At 48.0% G+C, this 20094-nt stretch overlaps 9 protein-coding genes across 9 annotated transcripts; 5 read left to right on the forward strand and 4 right to left on the reverse strand.

Moving 5' to 3' along the window:
• Positions 1-1729: 1729 nt before the first annotated feature.
• Positions 1730-3135, forward strand: BKA55DRAFT_536096 (enolase C-terminal domain-like protein; the record flags this gene model as incomplete). Its single annotated transcript, XM_046189781.1, has 2 exons — positions 1730-1885; positions 1939-3135. 2 exons carry the CDS (start codon positions 1730-1732, stop codon positions 3133-3135), a joined length of 1353 nt encoding a protein of 450 aa, XP_046052966.1.
• A 115-nt stretch (positions 3136-3250) lies between these two features.
• Positions 3251-4315, reverse strand: BKA55DRAFT_560342 (Alpha/Beta hydrolase protein). Its single transcript, XM_046192085.1, has one exon. The coding sequence runs from the start codon at positions 4167-4169 to the stop codon at positions 3258-3260; it is 912 nt and encodes a 303-aa protein (XP_046052967.1). The 5' UTR covers positions 4170-4315; the 3' UTR covers positions 3251-3257.
• A 155-nt stretch (positions 4316-4470) lies between these two features.
• BKA55DRAFT_608611 (GPI mannosyltransferase 2) lies at positions 4471-5990 on the forward strand. Its single transcript, XM_046196624.1, has 2 exons — positions 4471-5404; positions 5455-5990. Exons 1-2 carry the CDS (start codon positions 4521-4523, stop codon positions 5849-5851), a joined length of 1281 nt encoding a protein of 426 aa, XP_046052968.1. The 5' UTR covers positions 4471-4520; the 3' UTR covers positions 5852-5990.
• Positions 5991-6255: 265 nt separating this feature from the next.
• Positions 6256-6846, forward strand: BKA55DRAFT_536099 (uncharacterized protein; the record flags this gene model as incomplete). The annotated part of the gene is made up of 1 exon (XM_046189782.1): positions 6256-6846. The coding sequence occupies one exon, from the start codon at positions 6256-6258 to the stop codon at positions 6844-6846; it is 591 nt and encodes a 196-aa protein (XP_046052969.1).
• A 1338-nt stretch (positions 6847-8184) lies between these two features.
• On the reverse strand, positions 8185-12060 carry BKA55DRAFT_536100 (sterol-sensing domain of SREBP cleavage-activation-domain-containing protein; the record flags this gene model as incomplete). Its single annotated transcript, XM_046189783.1, has 2 exons — positions 8185-11742; positions 11797-12060. 2 exons carry the CDS (start codon positions 12058-12060, stop codon positions 8185-8187), a joined length of 3822 nt encoding a protein of 1273 aa, XP_046052970.1.
• A 1514-nt stretch (positions 12061-13574) lies between these two features.
• Positions 13575-15384, forward strand: BKA55DRAFT_504167 (uncharacterized protein; the record flags this gene model as incomplete). The annotated part of the gene is made up of 3 exons (XM_046187069.1): positions 13575-13613; positions 13778-14411; positions 14465-15384. The coding sequence occupies 3 exons, from the start codon at positions 13575-13577 to the stop codon at positions 15382-15384; spliced, it is 1593 nt and encodes a 530-aa protein (XP_046052971.1).
• A 587-nt stretch (positions 15385-15971) lies between these two features.
• BKA55DRAFT_686674 (uncharacterized protein) lies at positions 15972-16720 on the forward strand (the record flags this gene model as incomplete). Its single annotated transcript, XM_046198962.1, has 2 exons — positions 15972-16492; positions 16549-16720. 2 exons carry the CDS (start codon positions 15972-15974, stop codon positions 16718-16720), a joined length of 693 nt encoding a protein of 230 aa, XP_046052972.1.
• Positions 16721-16972: 252 nt separating this feature from the next.
• Positions 16973-18100, reverse strand: BKA55DRAFT_560349 (peroxisomal biogenesis factor 11). The gene is made up of 2 exons (XM_046192086.1): positions 17876-18100; positions 16973-17826 (listed from the first exon to the last, which is right to left on the reverse strand). The coding sequence occupies exons 1-2, from the start codon at positions 17919-17921 to the stop codon at positions 17000-17002; spliced, it is 873 nt and encodes a 290-aa protein (XP_046052973.1). The 5' UTR covers positions 17922-18100; the 3' UTR covers positions 16973-16999.
• Positions 18101-18238: 138 nt separating this feature from the next.
• Positions 18239-20072, reverse strand: BKA55DRAFT_637539 (uncharacterized protein). The gene is made up of 3 exons (XM_046197060.1): positions 19673-20072; positions 18608-19595; positions 18239-18556 (listed from the first exon to the last, which is right to left on the reverse strand). Exons 1-3 carry the CDS (start codon positions 19973-19975, stop codon positions 18387-18389), a joined length of 1461 nt encoding a protein of 486 aa, XP_046052974.1. The 5' UTR covers positions 19976-20072; the 3' UTR covers positions 18239-18386.
• Between the last annotated feature and the right edge of the window lie 22 nt (positions 20073-20094).

The raw sequence follows: 20094 nt of genomic DNA on the forward strand, positions 1-20094 counted from the left end.
GCTGTAGAAACGCCTTACAGCTGCCGCAACACCCTCACAGCTTACAGGCTCGCACTAGGTTACTTCCTAGTGCCAAAACGGTTGTTATCCGTGTGGCCCTGCCGCGTCGCGTGTGATTGAATCTAGTTTGAGCTGATGTCATGTCATGTGTGCCTCTATCGTATCGATCAAAGACCCTTCAGGTCTGAGCTCATTTACTCATGAGAGGGGTAAAAAGACGTGTCTCTTGTCGATGGGCTGTTGTTCTGAAGCCATCCCGTCATTGTGGTAATGTCATTATGAGTAAGTTCATGTACGCGAGTTAGATATGCATGAGGTAGAAGCAGGCTGCCTCCTTCGCACACTTTTTTGATAACAATTGGTTGTGAACGCGAATATTTATCTTCGGTCTTGAATATCCTAAATCGTCGTTGATCAAGAAGACACTGAGCGTTAGGAAGTAGAATAAGGCCGTCGGCGGTTCCTTTTATGAAGAACCTTTGTCTTTACGACGGAATAAACGAGAGAAGGCTTCGGACTCCAAAGTCAAAAGAAATACAGTGTCTGTAGTGTCGACAGACGGTAACGGATACTGTATGCAGTTAATTTACTCGGGTGGTTGGGGAAATGGTTCTCGTGCACGCACATTGAAGAAACGGTCAAGACATGGCATGATATAAGAGGGATTTCTGGAATCTCAGAAGACTATAAGTGTCATTCTAAAGAAGCTTAATTATCCGTCGGGTACTTCCAACAAGTTGAGGAATTTAATTAATGCTTTAGTTAACCTGACTTCTTAACAGACTTTCTCTGTGCGCATTGGATCCCATGTTAGTGAGGGGTACTCGGATCGGATCGCGGGGACACATCGTGGGGTCAAAACTCAACGTCGGATAATAATTTAAATGGAATTTTTGGCGAGGCACTAAATTTCATTGGCATAAACTTCAGTCACGAGGTTTATTTTCCCCTCAAGCCAGTCTCACTTCCACTAGGGAAGATGGAGTACATTGAATGCCCATAGCTGCTCTTTATAATTGCTATTCTGCCTGCGGGGGGAAGACCGAAATGGTTCATGCAACGGGTCAATTACTGCGCGGGGGCGGGTCGCGGGGGCCTACTGCTCTTAGGCACTGAACCTTGGGTACTTTTCACAACACCAAAGCTTGACTCTAGATCGAGTTCTTACTGATAAGTTCTTAACAAATAATCCCCCCAAACCCACCCCCAAATCAACAACTCTCCCCTCTCCAATCCCAAGCATACTTATCGGCAAGAACATGCCGTGGATAGCTTCTCATGATATACAAATTCACTTTCATGGGGGTTTCCAATGAGCGGAGCCCGTTATTCCATCAATCAGACGCCAAAGAATTGGTCGTCATGGCATCTCGACTCTTCTTTACCCCACATCGTGACAATAGACGAGGTCTCATGAGAGAGTCTGTGGGAGGAATAAAGAAAGGGACCAGCAAAATGAAGAAGCTATAAAGCATGACGCTCCCGGCCGTTGTCTCTATTTAGCCTCAATTGATTCATTATAATCCTCACGACTTTATATTTCTTCTTCTTCTTTCTCGTCGTGTTCCTCTCATCATAACTCCTCACTGAAACCTCGGATTTCTCCCCCCTCCCCCGCGTTCGGAGCTCACCCCACCTCAAGTGTGTCCCTCATGCTTCACTGAGCTCTCCTCTCATACTCGATAAATTCAACAATTACCTTACGAATATACAAAAACAAACCGCAATCATGGGTGAAATTACAATTACTGGTTGGAAGACTCGCGATGTTCGCTTTCCTACTTCTCTCGACGGAACTGGCTCCGATGCCATGAACGCCGCTGGCAACTACTCGTCCGCCTACTGTATCCTCGAGACAGACTCTGAATACACCGGTCACGGAATGGTTAGTACTCAATTCTTTCAGAGAATATCTCAATTGTAGCTGACTTTGTTTAGACCTTCACTATCGGTCGTGGAAACGACATCGTCTGCGCTGCCATCAACCACGTCGCCGAGCGTCTCAAGGGCAGGACCCTCTCCTCCCTCGTCGCAAACTGGGGTCAGACATGGCGACATCTCGTTAACGACAGTCAGCTCCGATGGATTGGACCCGAAAAGGGCGTTATTCACCTCGCTCTCGGTGCCGTCGTCAACGCTGTCTGGGATCTCTGGGCCAAGACCCTCAACAAACCCGTCTGGCGCATCGTCGCTGACATGAGCCCTGAGGAGTTCGTCAGCTGCATTGACTTCCGTTATATCACCGATGCAATCACCCCCGAGGAGGCTGTCGCTATGCTTAAGGAGCAGGAGCCTACCAAGGCTAAGCGTCTCGAAGAGGCTCTTAACAACCGCGCTGTGCCTGCTTACACAACGAGTGCTGGCTGGCTTGGATACGGAGAGGATAAGATGAAGAGTCTTCTTCAGGAGACTCTCAACGCTGGATACAGACACTTCAAGGTCAAGGTCGGTGGTGACATTGAGCGCGACCGCAAGCGTCTGGGAATTGCTCGTGAGGTCATTGGCTACGACAAGGGCAATGTTCTCATGACAGATGCCAACCAGGTTTGGTCTGTTCCTGAGGCCATTGAGTACATGAAGCAGCTTGCCGACTTCAAGCCTTGGTTCATCGAGGAGCCTACATCACCCGATGATGTTCTCGGTCACAAGGCTGTTCGCGACGCCCTTAAGCCTTATGGCATTGGTGTCGCTACTGGTGAGATGTGCCAGAACCGCGTTATCTTCAAGCAACTCCTCCAGACCGGCGCCATTGATGTGTGTCAGATCGACGCTTGCCGTATGGGTGGTGTCAACGAAGTCCTTGCTGTCCTCCTCATGGCCAAGAAGTTTGGTGTGCCTATTGTTCCTCACTCTGGTGGTGTTGGTCTTCCCGAATACACACAGCACCTGAGCACCATTGACTACGTTGTGGTCTCCGGAAAGCTGTCTGTTCTTGAGTACGTGGACCACCTCCACGAGCACTTCTTCCATCCTTCTGTTATCAAGGACGGTTACTACACCACTCCTGTGGAGCCTGGTTACAGTGTTGAGATGAAGCCTGAGAGCATGGATCGATTTAGCTACCCTGGTGAGAAGGGTGTGAGTTGGTGGACTTCGGATGAGGCTAAGGTTATTCTCGATGGCGAGAAGATTTAATGGGTGGTTGAAAAGGGTTGGATAAAAGGATCTGGTGCTATGTATCTAAAATGCCTCCATAAGCGGAATATCATGAATTTATGAGTTATCAATTCGACAGGTCTCTCTATGATGTTGATTGGTTATAATCCTAGCTGTTGATTTATAAATTGTGTTATGTCTCCTAGTTCTTCAGGACAGTACCAATGTGCCAAGTCTGTGTAAGTCTTTAACTTGACACTTACTCCCATGCGCTCCAAGCATTTGACGGCACTTAGTCCGTGACAATACTCAACATCCTCGTCTTTTTTACCGTGTCCCATAAACACAGGAGTTTTCAGGAAAGGGAAAGATGTCATTGGTGGTGCAGGATCAAGCTCTGCCTCTTCACGAAGCTCGTCGATTGCCCTCTGCAGTGGACTTGTTGCTTCCTCTTCACTATCCCTTTCGAACAATCCGTCTTCCGATATGTCGTCTCCTGTATCTTCCACCATTAGACTCTCAGCCAAAGGCATGAAACCACTCATTACAACCACAGCACCCAGACTCTGGCCCTCCCAAAGCAACCAACTCATCAACGCCATTGCACCGCCTTGACTGAACCCCATTAATACTACTTTCCCTGCATCTTCGCCCAGCCTTGCTATCTCATCTTGCAATGACTTATGGATGTACTCGATACTTGGTCGCATATTCCCCCGCGCCTTGGGCTCCCAATCACCAGTTCCTTCATACCATTGATGAATGAGTGACCGGCGATACTTGGTCGCCCGAGCAAGAGGCGCGGTCGGGAAGACGAAGCGAGCATGAGCAAGAGATTGACGAAATGATATTGATGGGTCGAGAGAAGGAGATGCAAGAAGTGGTGCGTGAAACTTCTCTGCGTTGAAGCCACGGCCATGAAGGATGATGATGGTGAGCTTATGAGGTAAAGAAAGTGGAGGAATGGTTATCAGTGGCGGGAATTCTCCTGGTCTGAGCCGAGATGAGGTTTTTGTGCTATTTTCTGCCGGCATTTTTGTTGATGTTGATATTAATTGATAGTGAATACCCATGTGTATAAGTGAGGCTGATTGATGATGGTTGATGAATGTGTAGAGACCTATGAGAGGTGCTGGAGCTTTTCAGTCAGTGAATGAGATGAGTTAAACCAGCAGGCATCAATATTTTTTCTATTTCATTTTCTCGAAATGTCGAATTGTAGATATTGAGTTTATCACTACAAACGATCAATTGTTTTCTGATATTTTTATATATGAGAGTCACTCACTGTGCTGTGTTGATCTCACCACTGCTACATCTGTCTCATTAGCGAACGTGTCACTATATTCCGCCCCACGTAACACACCCCTTCAACTCAACCTCACATCACCAACTTCACACGCTCATTCAACCCCCTACTCAAAATGAGTCTCCTCAGCCACGAAATAAACCCAATTTTCTCGTTAACAGCCGCATATACTGCCTGGAAAGGTCTTCTCTTGGCAATCGCCCTCGGCGCGTCCGTAGGTCCAGACTACGATACTTCAACATCTCTCTTCTTCGACATCGTTCATGGCCCGACAACCCCTGTTCCTGCTTTAGCTACTCGTTTGACGAGATGGGACGCGCTTTATTTCATGCATGATGCAGTGAAGGGCAAAGTATATGAGCAGGAGTGGGCGTTTGGTATTGGACTGCCAGCTGTTGTGCGTGGCATTAATGGGTTATTTGGACTTGAGGGCTGGGAGGCTATTATTGCGATTGCCATCTCACACGTGTCTCACCTTATCGCTGTTTTGGCGCTGTACCAGCTCACCATTGTTCTATGCAATAATCGAAAGCTTGCATATTTAGCTGCGGTCGTGCATATTCTTTCACCTGGCGGGCTGTTTCTTTCAGCGCCGTATGCAGAGAGCACGTTTTCATGCTTGTCCTTTGTGGGCAACCTTCTTTTTGCTTTGAGTCTGAAGGCTAGTCCCGACTCATTGAGGCGCAATATTTCAGTGATCGGAGCAGGGCTGTTGTATGGGGTTTCCTGCGTATTTCGAAGCAATGGCCTCTTTGGTGGTGTTCTCTTTGCGGTGGAAGCTATCAAAGGCCTCACAGCACTTCTTGGCGGCTTCACTTTCTCCAAAGTTCTAAGGCTAGTTGCACCTGTTATTGGTGGGCTCTTGGTTGCAGTTGGGTTTATAGCGCCTCAAGTTCTGGCGTGGATGAGATATTGCAATGTCCAGGATAATGGAGAACTACGCCCTTGGTGTACACGCCCTCTCCCAAGTATCTACACATTTGTACAGGAAGAGTACTGGTATGTTCCCTCAAAATAACTACTTAGTGAGTAATAACTAATATGAACAGGAACGTTGGTTTCCTCAAATACTGGACACCCAACCAAATTCCTCTCTTCCTCCTTGCAGCTCCCATGCTCACAATCCTCATCAAGTCAGGAATAGAGGTCACACGAGAGCCCTCACGAGGTCTTCGAGCCATGACTTCTAGCACAGATGAACAGTGCAGGCTGCTCGTAAGAACTCTGGCTGCTGTCCAAACTCTTCTCGCCGTCTTAGCCATCACAAACTATCACGTCCAGATCATTAGTCGCATCTCATCAGCCTACCCCGTCTGGTATTGGTGGGTCGCTTCATGTCTTTTGGATAAGCAGAGACAGAATTTGGGTTATGGGATAATTGTGTTTATTAGCATGTATGCGATGATCCAAGGTGGTCTTTTTGCATCTTTCTTGCCTCCTGCCTGAGGCAGTGTTGTATATACTTTCTATTTTCTAGTTGAGCTGGTTTCTTTCAGAGCCTGATTCCATCGGTTGGGCAACTTAAATGGATTCGATATGTTAGTGCAGTAAAAATAGAGTTGAAATATGAAAGTTTCATATCGTCACACTTTTATTGACTCTCATGTTAATGATGTTAATGATGCCAAGGGCATATGGTGCATGTTAAGGTAACAAAGGGAGTCGTTCTTACGGTGGTGAATATTTAATCTCTATTTCTCTCCATATAAAGGCAACCTGTCCTATCCTACTTGTCTTTTCTTTTCCATCATTCAAACAACCATCAGCCCTCCTATCCATCACTACCTCTTACACTTATACATACTCACTACATAAACATTACTTTCTATTTGACCCAGCCAACTTCCAACATGTCAGCTACATATGAGTTGGATGACGATGGATTCCCTCCAGCAGAAGTCCTCATAACGATGAGTGAAGATGAGGACCCAGTCCTGCGCAAATTCAAGGAGTTTAGGGCGATTGCTCAGAGATGGGTCAAGTCTGACCAGCAACAACCAGAAGAAGAACAACAAGAACAGCAATCAGAGCGACAATCTAATGGATCGTCTTCCACTGCCACTACTTTCCTTGGCCTGCTTACTCCCCCATCAACTCCCCCTCCCTCAACTTCCAATCCTTCCCTTCCCCCGTCTCAGCCTTCTGATACAACTCCTGATGACGGGGGCGGCAACTGTGTTGCGTTGTTGGTTGAGACCAAAGAGGTCGAGGAACAAGAACAGGATACAACCAAGACCACTTCTCCTGTAACCCATCACTCAGAGTCGCATTCACGAAACTCCTTCCTAATAAGCATTCAGCCCCACGAAGGAACAGCCGGCTTCAGCTCTGCTAATAAGACTACTTTGCTAAGCTTAGGATCAGGAGATGCTCGTTGGGGCGTCCTGCGGGCTATTGTTCACAACCAAGTCAGGAGAGCACGCCAGCCTTCTCCTGAATAAAGCCCATGGCAACAGGGTTGCACCTCTTTTTGTTTATCGTCGATCATAAAGTCGCAATAAAGACTTCATGAATGGGCCGGGCCACTCGAGGAAAGTTAGATGAGAAGGCCATGTTTTCTTTATGTAAAGAAACATATCTTTTTGGGCAGTTTTATAAGTACATTTTGACGCATTGCTATAGGCGTAAGCAGGATTACAGTGTTTAGATGTAGAATTCATGGCGGAATACGACCCAGGAATGTTCTCACCAGTGAATTTCAATAATATATGCGCACCCTCTTTGTTAAGACCCCCTTATTCCTTTTTGTTTTCATCGTTTCTAAAAGTCCCTTGATTCGTGTAATTTTCATGAAAGTCAACCTCCTGTATGTATGTGACTGTGAGAATGGAAGTCGGGTATTATATATGCTGCGACTTGAAGGTCCAACTTTAGACATTATACGCACCTAGGCTAGGGAGGTCAGAAGACTTCGGACCTCGATCCTAATGACCAAGACACTTGTCCTTTCGCCCCCTGGTTTAAAGTCTTTAGTCTTTCTACTTCCAAAGGTGGCAACAACGATTGACGAATTCAAGCAAGAACTTTTTCAACCATTCGCAGCCAATACAAAAAAGCCGTAGCTATAACTCAAACCGAAAGAGAGCAACTCAAAATTATCAACAAGGCCTCTGTAAGCTACAGAGTTTCCAGGGAATAAGACTTGTCAGTCGAGTAGTTGTCACGAAATCAACACGATATGTCACATATTGGATATTAAGGTGGCTCTGTTATTGAGCTCATAGGCAATGTCATGAAACGCTTGTATTATTTCTTATAGAAAAAGTAACTAATTGTTATGATCGCTGTAGAGCCTGTTACCATCTACATGAAACCAATAATGACAACGCCTTCAAACACCCAGAAGACAATGCACCATGCTTGATATGTTAATTTACCCATTCGCTGACTCTACCCAACAATGAAACTAAGCCCTCAGTACAAGCCCTCAGTACTCAGGCCCAAGTGTCTCATTAATCTTTGCGCTCGTATTCTTGCATGTGGGCCAATTGGAAGAAAAGCACCTGGCTCTAAGCATGTTGTTCTCTGATCCTGGTGCTTCCAAAATTGTTCATAAGATAGATCGTTTAGGTCGAGTTGCGTCTTCCGTCGTTGTGAGGTCGTCGCTCCGGAGATGACCTAGATCCGGAACTTCTAGAGGGTCCTCCGTTACTTTCTTGTCCTTCTTCCTCTTCTTCTCGGACAGCTGCTAATGCGGTCTTCCTTGCGTTGTTCTGTGTAGAGCTTTCTGCATGCTGAGGGCCTGTCAAAATTCCAGGTCGCATAAAGAGGCGCTCATACTAAGGCTCTTCCTCCGAGTCACTGTTGTCATTAATCCTGATTGCTCGCCATCTCCTATCGGTCAAGTCTTGTGCAGCGGTTCCTTCACTCTCTGGGTCGACATAGCCCTGACCTCCAGCAATGCTTAGCGCAACGGGCAAAAAGACCAGGGCATGAAGGGCGGCGAAAACGACAAGAGACAGCCAAACTCGGAAGTAATAAATCTCGAAAATCTTCGATCGCGTGAAGGCGAGTACAGAGACACCTAGAAGCTTCGTGACGGTGATCCCCGAAAAGACAGATCCTCCGACGTTAACAAGGGCAGTCCAAGCCCGGGCATCACGACCACGGAAGGCATTGCTATTACCTTCCATCACTGTGCGCGAAGGATACATGAACGCGCGGGCAATATGAGCACAAAACTCAACAGATATACCGACGCAAATGATGAGGTTGACCAGAGAAACAGCGTTCAGGGACACATTGAACAATGCCATGCTGCCCATGATGTCTACAACACTCATCACAACTGTGACAGAGACCACAGATGCCGTAAGCAACGAACCCAAGAGGACGGTTGCAACAACAAAGATTATTCCAACAGCGGCAGACAACAATCCAGCTGTTAACGGTACAATGCTAAGATATTGGTCAAAGAAGATGTAGAAGACGCTGTATGGGAACACGTCCGCGCCAGTTCTTTCTTTGATATCAGAAGCGATGCGTCGAGCCGCAGAGTATGCGGCGATAAAATCTTCCTGGCTTCTCAGAGGAGTATGCATGGTTCTGAAGTGTGTAGACTTGACATGATTGCCTTTATCATCAAGAACAACAGCCTGGCCATACGCGGCCTGGCCAGCGAGAGGGCAGTCATCGCCAGTGGGACTTGAAAGGAACTTCTTGAGATAATGAATGAATTCTTCATCCTCAGGCATGCCGTAGAGTGTGGTGTTCCAAGCTGGCTTGCGATCAGCAAAGCAGGTTTGGCCATGTTCCACGCAGCACTGGTCATAGATAGGATTCAACCAGAGGAAGTAATCGTCAATCCAACTAGCAGCGGGCGAAGAGATATAAGAAATATCTGATCTCTGTCGTTCGAGCTCAAGTGTGTTGGTAAGTGAAAGATCCTGGCAAGTAGTAAATCTCGAGCAAATCTCTTGCTGCTGTTCTCGCTTGGAGGCATCGACTTCGCGGGTCACGAAATACACTGGAGGTCCTGTTTCCAGATACTCGTACAAGTCATTAAAGTAGGGGATCAGGTAAGAACCGTCGGGGATAGCAACGCGCTGATCAAGGCCGAGTTGAATCTTGGGCAAAAGTGCTAGTCCACCTGCAAAGAGCCCAAGGAAAATTGTGATGACAGCAAGTTTGAACTTCTTGCCAAGAAGTCGTGGGGCATATGTGTTCTTGATGAAGACCTGCAGCAAGCTCTCTTCGGCCATGTCTGAGCCACGGCTACCTCCCTGAGCAAAACTGTTGGCCCCATTAAGGTGGATTCTCGCCTTAGTGATCTGCCACCAGGGCCACAGTTCACAACGATGGTCTTCGACCCGCATCTGGTTAAGGGAAAGGAAGGAGACGAACATGGTCATCTGAAGCACGGCGTTGACCAGGACAGCACCCGCAGCGTAAGCAGCAAAGTTCCTGACAGCCGGCATGCCAACAGCGGTGCCGAGAGCAAATGCGACGGTTTCTGTGAGAGCAGAGAAAAGAATGGAGGGTCCCATACGGCCAAGGGCTCTTGCAACTCGCTCCTCAACCATTTGGTCAGGGAAGCTGACATTGACTCTCTCGAGTTCATGAACAATCAGGAAAATGTTGTCCACGCCAACAGCCAGAACAATAAAGGGAATGACCTCAACAATGATGAGTGTAGCTTTTAGACCAACCCATGAGAAGAACCCAATGGAAGCAGCAATCGACATGAGGACAATGAGAATGCCCACGAGACCAAGCGTTACTTTGGACTCAACCAAGAGCACAGCAGGGTTGCGGAAGATATGCTTAAGGGGAGTTCCGAGCGCCATGCAAGCGTAAACGAACATGACGATGTAACTGATGACGATAATCTTTGCGTCAGTGTTTGTCGACTTGTTAAGTTCCTGCTCGAGACTAATCTCAGTATTGAAGGACAAGCGAAGGCCACGCTCCCTGGCTTCTTGTTGAACCTCGAGCAGTCGGTCGCGGAGGGAGTTCTCCCAATCAACAGCCCTTGCAATGGCATCAGTTCCCTCTTGAGCATTGTTAACAACCCAGGTCACGGTGATAGCTTGGGCGTCAACCACATCGTCATCGTAACCACCAAATATCATGTTAGGCTCAATGGGTTGCCCAAAGTCTGGTCGACAATCCACAGGGCTTTTGGCGCATGCGCGGAGATCCTCTTTCCAATACTTGGGGTCAAATCCACCTTTGGCGTGCCAGTAGGCTGAAACAGACTGCACGACGCAGGCATCATTGGAAGGTTTGAAGCAGAGATCCTGGAAGTATTTTCCATACACAGGACTTTCGATCTTCTTAACGCTCTCCTCGACTTCAATCCACCATTTCAGGGTATCATAAGTGAGGACAGGGCCTGGTCCAGAGGGATCGGTATCGTTCACAAGGAAGACCTTTTCAGCACGATAGAAGGGTCCAAAGTTACTGTCAAAGTAGGCCTTCTCTTGTGCAGCAGCAGAAGAAGGGCTCACCCAAAGGCGGGCAGGTTCCTTCTCGAGATCAAAACGGAACAATCCAACGCTAAGGATGGCAACGAAGAGCAGACTGAGGCCGATGCACCACCCAGGGAATCGAGCTGCAATGTGACCGAGTTGATAGAAGGCCTTGTCACACCTATCGTTGACCCAGTATCTCTTAGTTGGGCGCTCGCGCATCGCTTCTGTGTCAACCGGGCCACCTTCGTCTTCATCGTCGCTATGCGAAGATTCGTGCAATAGTCTTGTCCTTTCAACACGATGCTGAGAATACTTTTTATAGGCGATGTGGCCAAAAACGGCGAGGATCAGGGTTAACAGCAAAACACCATACACGAATATGGATGCAAATGATAGGCAAGGTAAAAGACCGACTCTGCAAGCCTTAGAGTCTTTGACGTCTGGGAGTTTTGGGCAGACACCAGGGCAGTCGACACATACGCAGCGGTAATCGGGGTCCTCATCATTGCATTTCTTCGGTGTCATGTCCAGTGGATGGAGGTCGTGGTCGCTGTAATCAGTCGGGAAGTTGATCTGGAAAGGAGAACCGACGAGAGGTTTCTTGTCTCCAAGGAACTTCAGCATCTCGGTATAGTTCTTAGCACCGCCACCAATCAAGTCCATCGCCTTGCTGTTTGCACCGCCAAATTTGACTTCTTTGCAACTGTCGTAGAAACCGGAACCATATTTCTCTGATATGAGCTGATCGAGCTCTGTCACGAGCTTCTTGCCATTCTTGGGAGCAGAGTCGGTCACATTGATGAAGAGAGACTGGTCTGGAGAGCATGTGAATGTACAAAAGAGGTTGAAGAAATTGTCTTTGCAAGCAGGGCAAGACCCAATGAGTGTGCTTGGTGTACCGAGCTCGGACTTGAGTGCTTTGATCTAAGTGTCACATATTAGTATGAAGATTCGTCAAGGTTCGCGGGATATGCTTACTTGATCCAGGCTACAGCAAACAGGTCCGGTCTTCCATTTCTGGCCACAAAGTTCGACGAGTTCGTTACGAAGCTCTTCGTCGGGATCTTCAGCCAAACCATTGTCGACACAGGGAAGCTCTTTGCCGAAGAAACTCTGCTTTCCGCAATGACCTCGGAAGGCGCATCGTCCAGCTTCGTGTTTCGGAGTATACTGCTCAGCGAAGCCGAGGCCAGCAAGAAGCGCAGCCACAGCTCCAAGCTGAGGCACGATGCGTTGATGCATCTCTAGGTGAGGGAGCCGCACGCGGCGGGGGATAGGTATGGAGTCGTAGGCCTAGTTGGTCGCGATCGAAGCCTGGTGTGGATATCGCTCTCAAGTTGACATACGATAGATGCGATGCGACGATAAGCGTGGGATGACGATGATGATTACGATGTCCAGGAAGCAATCATAGTAGATTGTAGAATTGAAGTTTAGAAATTGAGCAACGTGACTCAAGTGGAGGTGAAACTCTAAAGGCGACGCGTCGACAAAGTAGGCGCAACCGAAACGGTTGCAGGTTGAGACTTGGAGGCAGATGGTGATGTCGTAGCGCAGCAGCAGCCGTAGCCGTAGCAGGTAAGGTAGCTCGGTGACGGGTACAAAACTTGGATCCCCGATGGCGGGCGCTGAAGAGGTCACGACCGACCTGCGTCATTGGTGTCTGCGGGCTAGACTTGCCTCTAATTCGCCAGTGTGATTAACTTAGTGGTCCTTGTGGTCTAAGAAGCCGGGGTTAGAGGTCGGGGTTGAGCTTAGCCATCGCCTGAACGACAGTCAATGATTCATTCGGAGCTTGGCTACCCTAGAGGTGGCGATGGATTTGACACATTATTGTTAGTTCGTGTATTATAGTGGTATGAATTATGGAAATTATGCCTGGTACGACTTGTTGTTTAAGTAGGCTTGCTGGAGTTCATTCATACCTAGCTTTTAGGGTTGTATTGGTGTCAAAGAGTAATCTAAGAGAGTCTTATTTGTAGTTCCGGAGATAAACGAATATCAGCATCAGCAGTAGAACCACATGAATATATCGGCTTTATTTCATATACCAATGACTACATATGCCTGCAAATATGCCATTAAGTATATTTCTTAGCCTTGAGCTTATCCATTGACTTAGAAGCCTGAAAGAATCTACAGGCGCTTGGGCAATGCGAAGTGCTTCGCACCAAACAGGTTAACTCAGACAGCATTTAATGCAATATCACAGAAAACTACCACAAATTAATAGTCTGCCGGCTAGATAAACAGCTTTCGTCATGATATCGTCCAAGGCTAATCATAAAGACATCGAAGCTGATCCTGCCAGAAGATATGAACCATGAGACATTCTCGCTCAGGCCTCCCCGATTTTCTACCCAGCACAGGCCTGTATAAAGTTAATCACCAGACCCAAAGGTAAATTCAGTTGTGAATGCCCTCAACAAACCCAAATGCTTTAGATCTTATACTATTCATTAACTGTGTTATTTACAACTTTGAACCCAAAGGCTGGTTATCGTGGCACGTGATACGGTCAAGCAACTTCAACTAACTCCACCTTCGCTCAAGAGCCCTGAAAACACCATGACTCTTTCAACCTTTCTGTGCGTCATTCGGTCTTTCAATTTCGCAACGTCATTATAAAAAGCACGGGAAGTTTCTGAAGACTAAGCGACATAACCTTTTCTTATTATCTGTAAGATCTTATAAAGTATCATGCTTTATTCTGGAACTAGCCATAACCGATATCACAACACTATCCCTCCCCCAAGATGCCAGAAACCTCCGAAGAGCTTGTGCAGAAGCTGGTGGTAAGTTTCATTTATTATAGTTGCGATGCTTTCGGCGCGTATATATCTAGTTGTCGAGTCTTAGGAGCGAACTTTCGTGAGCATGACTATGAGATATATATACACTATTGTATTCATGTAGTGTGATAGATAGCAAAAGCTCATGCTAACATATTATCTTATAGGAGAAATTCAGGTCGCTCCTGGACGAAGCCCTCATAGTTGCCATCGCCAGCGACCATGATCTCACAGAAGCTTCTCAGTACAAGTCAGCTCAGACTGTCTTAGAAGACCTTGCCCAACATGTCACAACCGAAGAAGCGACTGGATTCAACCCGAGTGGCATCTCAAATGTCCCTGAAGATGTGAATGGTGATGAGAGTACAGCTGAGACAAACAGCCAGCAGGCGTCTCGTGCTCACGACACAGACACCACCTCCGCCAGCGATCAAACCGCGTCGACAGCAAATACGTCCTACTCCATACCACGACTTACTTCATTCGATGATGACAGCGAGGAGAATAAGGTCCTTCTCCTCCAAAGCATGTTTAGCGAGCTCAAGGACTTTGACATTAAACACTCACTGAAAAAGGCGAACGGTGATGTGCAGACTGCGCTCGATGACCTACTGAACATCCAGTATCTCAAATCAACAGGGCAAGAGCAGAAGGGCATTGATGGCTTCTTTGAACCCGACGAAGGCGCTGGGAAGAAGAAGAGAAGGAACAAGAAGAAGGGCAAGAAAGCTATTGGAAGCGAAACACCATCCAGCAGTGGAACTGCTTCTCCCTCCCCTGATGACCTGAAAGAGTTGAAACGTGGGTTCTAACCAATCATTTACCAGAAAGTGATATCTAACTGTCTCATGTAGGCCAGGACGAGATTGCATACCTAGCAGACAGGCTGGACTTACCTTTTGAAGTAGTCTCCGAGATCTACTACAACAAACGCTGCGCAAACGGTGCCGCCGCTGTTGAGATTTTGCATCGATACATGTCGCAAGGCATCGAAACTCAGGACAAAGAAGGCAAGAAATATGCACAAGAACTTGCCCAAAAGTATCAAAATGTCCCAGAGAAGTTTATGTCAACAATCGTTCAGGTCACAGGCTCCATATCACAGGAATCAGACGACATCGCGGCGCTTGTTAGCAAACATTTCGTCAAGAATCCCTGGACCCAGAAGCTTGAAGTCAGTTATCAACTGACGCCACTGCCGGAAGAGGACATCGAAGGATTCGAGACAGTTACGCGAGGGAAATTCAAGCTAGCCCGACCTGTCTCGGGAAGTACGAGCTTTCCCGCCGGCTCGTCAGCGTACGCGCAAGCTGCTGAGAGAGCCAGCCAATACAATCGAGCCAAACGTGAAGCAGCCGCTTCAGCAGCATCCTTAAATCGACGTGGTGTCTCTAATCCACTCTATCGACAGGCAGCAGGTTACTATTCTGAAAGGGCACGAGAGCAGGCTCGATATGAAATGCATGCTGCGTCAACGGCGGCAGATTTACTCGTTGATAAGCAAAGCACATCGACTTCGATTGACTTGCACGGCGTTTCCGTGCAGTCTGGTGTGCGAATTGCTCGCGAGAGAGTTCAGTCCTGGTGGGATGGCTTAGGAGAGTTTCGGTCTGATAAAGCTCGACAGCAGCCGTTTACTGTCATAACTGGACTCGGCCGCCATAGCGCTGGCGGTGTGTCACAGCTGAGACAAGCTGTAGCTGCAGCTCTTCTCCAAGACGGGTGGAAAATGCAGGTTGAGACTGGTCGCTTTCTCGTCAAGGGTAGGCGATAAAAGTTAAGCTAAGAATGCCTCGCGGCGGCTATCTTAACCATATTTTGGAAATCTTCCGCATTGACCTGGATCAACGAGATCGGCAATTCTTACGACATCTCATTGCTCAAACGGCCAGATATGATAATGCTCCCCTCAAGTTTTGATCCTTTCGATGGCATGTTGGAGTTCTGGACTCCAAAATTAAGCAAAGGCTTACGCAGCCTCTGATCCACAAATAAACCCGAAACAGTCATGACAACCAACAGCATGTTTTCTGCATCAGCCCTGGCGAATAAACGAGCGGAAATAGTACTGTTAGTGCAGCCATCACTATGGAAACTCGGACCATGCAGCTTTAAGGCTGTGCTAGGCACGCACGAAACACGATCCTTCGCTCCATGCGCTTAGACCTCTGCAAAAGGGCAGAGTAAACGCGGCGGTTTCCTAGATAGGATATGATTTTGCTTTTATTTTGTCATATCATGCCCCTGTGGGTGCCATCACAGTGTCATTGTATAAGTACTGAGCTGCCCGCCATGAGACACCAGTATCACAACTTACAAGGCCGACCATAAAATCACCGAATCACTCATCGACACTTCAACATGGCGGCCAAGAACCCAAAAGGACAGGCTTCCTATGAGCCTCTCCCCAGAGAGGACCCTGCAGCTGCGCTCCTGTCACCCTCTGAGAGGGAGGACAGAGAAGATGGAAAGTCGCCCGTATTCAGACTCACTTTCTCGCCTATTTTGTTGTTACGATTGATGATTGTCCCTATCGTTATCACCAATGTTGTCTTCATCTGTATGCCCTGGGCCTCCCCAGGTTCAGCTGCTGTGTTCGCGATGGGTGGGATCTTCTTGGTTATGTGGCATGCGTCTCGCGTCTTCAAGAGCCTCCTCCCCGGCAGGAAGAGTAACAAGTTCGACCTTAAGATCGGAAACTTTTTCTGCACCATTGGCACAACTTCGCTCGCCTCACGCGCAAGCCGTGGAGCCTGGACTTATCTTGTCAGCGCTATCGACTTTTCCTTCGGTCTTTTCTTCATCGGACCCAGTGTTCTGTCCTTCATTACATATAACTGGGGTTACCACGCAAATGTTTCGGGTTTGAGTCTTACTGTTGTGTAAGTATACCACTGATGTTTTGGGTTATTCAAGTGGTGCTAATAGTATATTACAGGATCATGCAGTCGGCCATTGCTGTCCTTAACCTGATCAGCCTTTTCCGCAAGATGAAGATCGTTGTCTACAGGGGCGAGGACGAGGAGGACTACCTTTACTCCATTCCTGACCTCGATGTCTTCCGAGACGAGGTTTCTGAGCCCCGCGACTCGATGGCTTCTGAGGTCTAGAAGACCACATCGGGAATTTGCTAAGAGCACCCACTACCTGCCCTTCTATCTTCTTCGTCCAAGGACAGCATCTACGACAGAAGACTGGGGCCAGGAAGATCATGAATTAGCCCGGTATGATAATGCTCTGAGGACAATACCCAGCTGGAAAAGTGCATATGATGTAGTCTATGAGTAAACTGTATTTTGCTGTCCCAGTGACAGATGGTAATAGATAGCTTTCCAAATAGCATAACATGAGATACGAACTATACAATGATGTGCACCTCTTTGTCCTCCCTACTGCTTCTGTCTTTGAAGATTCTGTCCAACCCTCTCCCATACAGCTTGACCTGTGGTAAAGGTGGTGAAGAACATAGCCAAACTAACCAGGCCAGGCTCGAGCTTGACCCAGCCAACCGTAGTGGTAGGAAGAAGCATATCGAGGAGATCAGAAACAAGAGCGCGGAGGAGAACGTAACCCTCACTCTTAAACTTCTTCATCCAAGCACGTCTCTCGGTCTTGCGTTTATTGACGATGCTCTTGAGACGCTCACGCTCCTTATCGAGATCATCCTTGGTCATCTTTTCAGAGAGAACGGCAGTCTCCTTCTCTGTAGTGATAAGCTCGGCTGGCTTCTCAGTAGAGCTAATGCTAACAGTCTCGCGTTTGACAGAGGCAGGAGTGGCAGCCACCAGACGATACAGTCTGATAACCGTGACAAGAACAGAAGTATACAATCCAGCGAACCAAAAAAGTTGTGATTGGTAATCAATTTCCTGGAACTTCTCAGGACTGAAGACACGGAGGTTATCGATGCCACAGAGATCAAGCAGAGTCAGAGTCTCCATCATGCCGAACATGCCGAAGCAAGTCTTGCTAATGATATCAAGCCAGATATCAAGGCTCTTGTCGCCTTGAGCAACGTAAATGAGCCATCCTGCGCGGAAAGTATCCAAGAAGCGGAAGAAGCGAATGAAGCGTCGGGAGACGTTGATTTGGCTGCCTAAAGCGCGGAGAGACAATGTTGATGAGACTTTAGGCTGGACAAGGGCGAATAGAGCCGGGTACCAGACTAAGAGAGAGCATATCGCTTGAAAACCACGGAGGATTCGCTCGATGCCGACTGAGGATAGTTAGTTAGTGTGTTTTGTGAGGGCTTGTGAGAGAAATACCAAGATCAGTGCCAAAGGCAACAAAATGCTCATATGTTCCCACCATATCTGATTTTCTGACAGAACAGAAGTGCACAATGCGAGTTAAAAGGACTCGAAGTTTATGCCAGAGCTTTATATACGTCTAAGGTAAATGAACAGAAAATTACAAATCATTGACCCCTGGTGGTTAGGTCGATGTTGAATAGGCGGTGTTGATGGGCCCAGCCAGTAGTTCAATGTAAGTGGATCCCTACGTCCACGTATATCGTTCTGGCAATTTGAAGCGACTTGAACATGAGTGAATCGTCCAATAGTCTCACATGCCTATAAATTGTTTAAATGTCGATATAGAAGCTGAGTCACGCAGAGAGACATATAATTACTTAAACAACTCTGAATCCCATTGAACAATAAGTAAATATAACACATGGCATCTACCTAATAGTTGTAGTTATGCACAAGTACGATGCGAGACACATCAAGCCTAATTCCTTCGTCTCTCCATGACCTTTTCTACTTAAGATTCCGATTATTGACCGGGAGACACCAACTTGCCTTGGGCTCTGGCATTGTGGTTCCATCCTCCAGCAAGAGCCTCACCACCATGCTCCTGAGAGAACTTCTGGATACGAGCCTCAAGCTCAGGTCGGAAGTGTCGGATAAGACCCTGGATGGGCCAGGCAAAAGCCTCTCCCAGAGCTAAGAATCATTAGTACAGAGTTATAGATAGACAGTTGATATGAAACTTACCGCAAATAGTGTGGCCCTCAACCTGCTTGGTGAGCTCCTGGAGCATGTCAATCTCACGCTCACGAGCCTGACCCTTCTCGAATCGCTTCATCATCTGCTCTGTCCACTTGCTTCCCTCTCGGCAAGGTGTGCACTGGCCGCAACTCTCGTGACGGTAGAAGTGGCTGAGACGGCTAATAGCTCGGACAATATCGGTGCTCTTATCCATAACGATAACAGCAGCAGTACCAAGACCAGACTGGCTGTCCTTGAGAGCGTCAAAGTCCATCAACTGGTCATCACAGACGTGCTTGGGGAGAACAGGAGTGGAAGAACCGCCAGGAATGACGGCCAACAGGTTATCCCATCCACCTCGAACACCACCACAGTGCTTGTCAATCAGCTCACGCAGAGGAATGGACATCTCCTCCTCAACAGTGCAGGGGTTGTTGACATGACCAGAAATACAGAACAACTTGGTGCCCTGGTTTCGCTCACGGCCAAAGCCAGCGAACCAGCTTCCTCCTCGTCGGCAGATAGTAGGGGCAACGGCAACAGTCTCGACATTGGTAACAGTTGAAGGGCATCCGAAAAGACCGACAGCGGCAGGGAACGGGGGTTTAAGACGAGGCTTTCCAGGCTTGCCCTCAAGAGACTCAATAAGAGAAGTCTCCTCACCACAGACGTAGGCACCAGCACCTCGGTGCAGGTAAACATCGAAGTCGTAGCCGGAGTCACAGGCGTTCTTTCCGATCAGGCCGGCGGCGTAAGCCTCGTTGATGGCTCGCTGGAGAACGGCAGCCTCCTCGACGAATTCACCACGGATGTAGATATAGGCGGCGGTTGCGTTCATGGCTCGGCCAGAGATAAGACATCCCTCGATGAGCTTGTGTGGGTCCTTTCGCATAATCTCGCGGTCCTTGCAGGTTCCGGGCTCACCCTCATCAGCATTGACGACGAGGTAACGAGGCTTGGTGTCCTTGTCCCAGTCCTTGAAGTTCATGAAAGACTACAGAGCGTTGGGTTAGAGACAATTGATGCTGGTTCGGCCTCTTGACCTGTAAAACCAATCTTGGAGAAACCTACCCATTTGAGACCCGAGGGGAAACCAGCACCACCTCGTCCTCGAAGACCGGAGGCCTTGACCTCGCTAATGATCCAATCATGTCCCTTAAGAATAATTTCCTTGGTCTTGTGCCAATCACCCATCTTCCTAGCACTCTTGAGGTCTACGGGATATCGGTTATAGAGGTTCTGGAAAATGCGATCCTGGTCTCGTAGACCACCGTATGTTCGCTTCGGGGCGCCGTCCTGGACAGTAGCCAGACCCCTCACGGCGGTCCGTGAGAGGCCGACGGCCTTCTTGGGCGCCGTTCTCGTGGACAGCATTGTGCTCGATCGTTGTCGGGTGGCGGTTTGGAGATGATTGAACGTCAGGTTGCGGCACTTCAAGTTTCCCGGGCGAGATCCATTTCGTGACCAGGCCGTTCAGAAATAGCGGGCTAGTG

Source organism: Fusarium redolens (assembly GCF_020744475.1).
Source record: "Fusarium redolens strain MPI-CAGE-AT-0023 chromosome Unknown BKA55scaffold_4, whole genome shotgun sequence".
Lineage (NCBI taxonomy): Eukaryota > Fungi > Ascomycota > Sordariomycetes > Hypocreales > Nectriaceae > Fusarium > Fusarium redolens.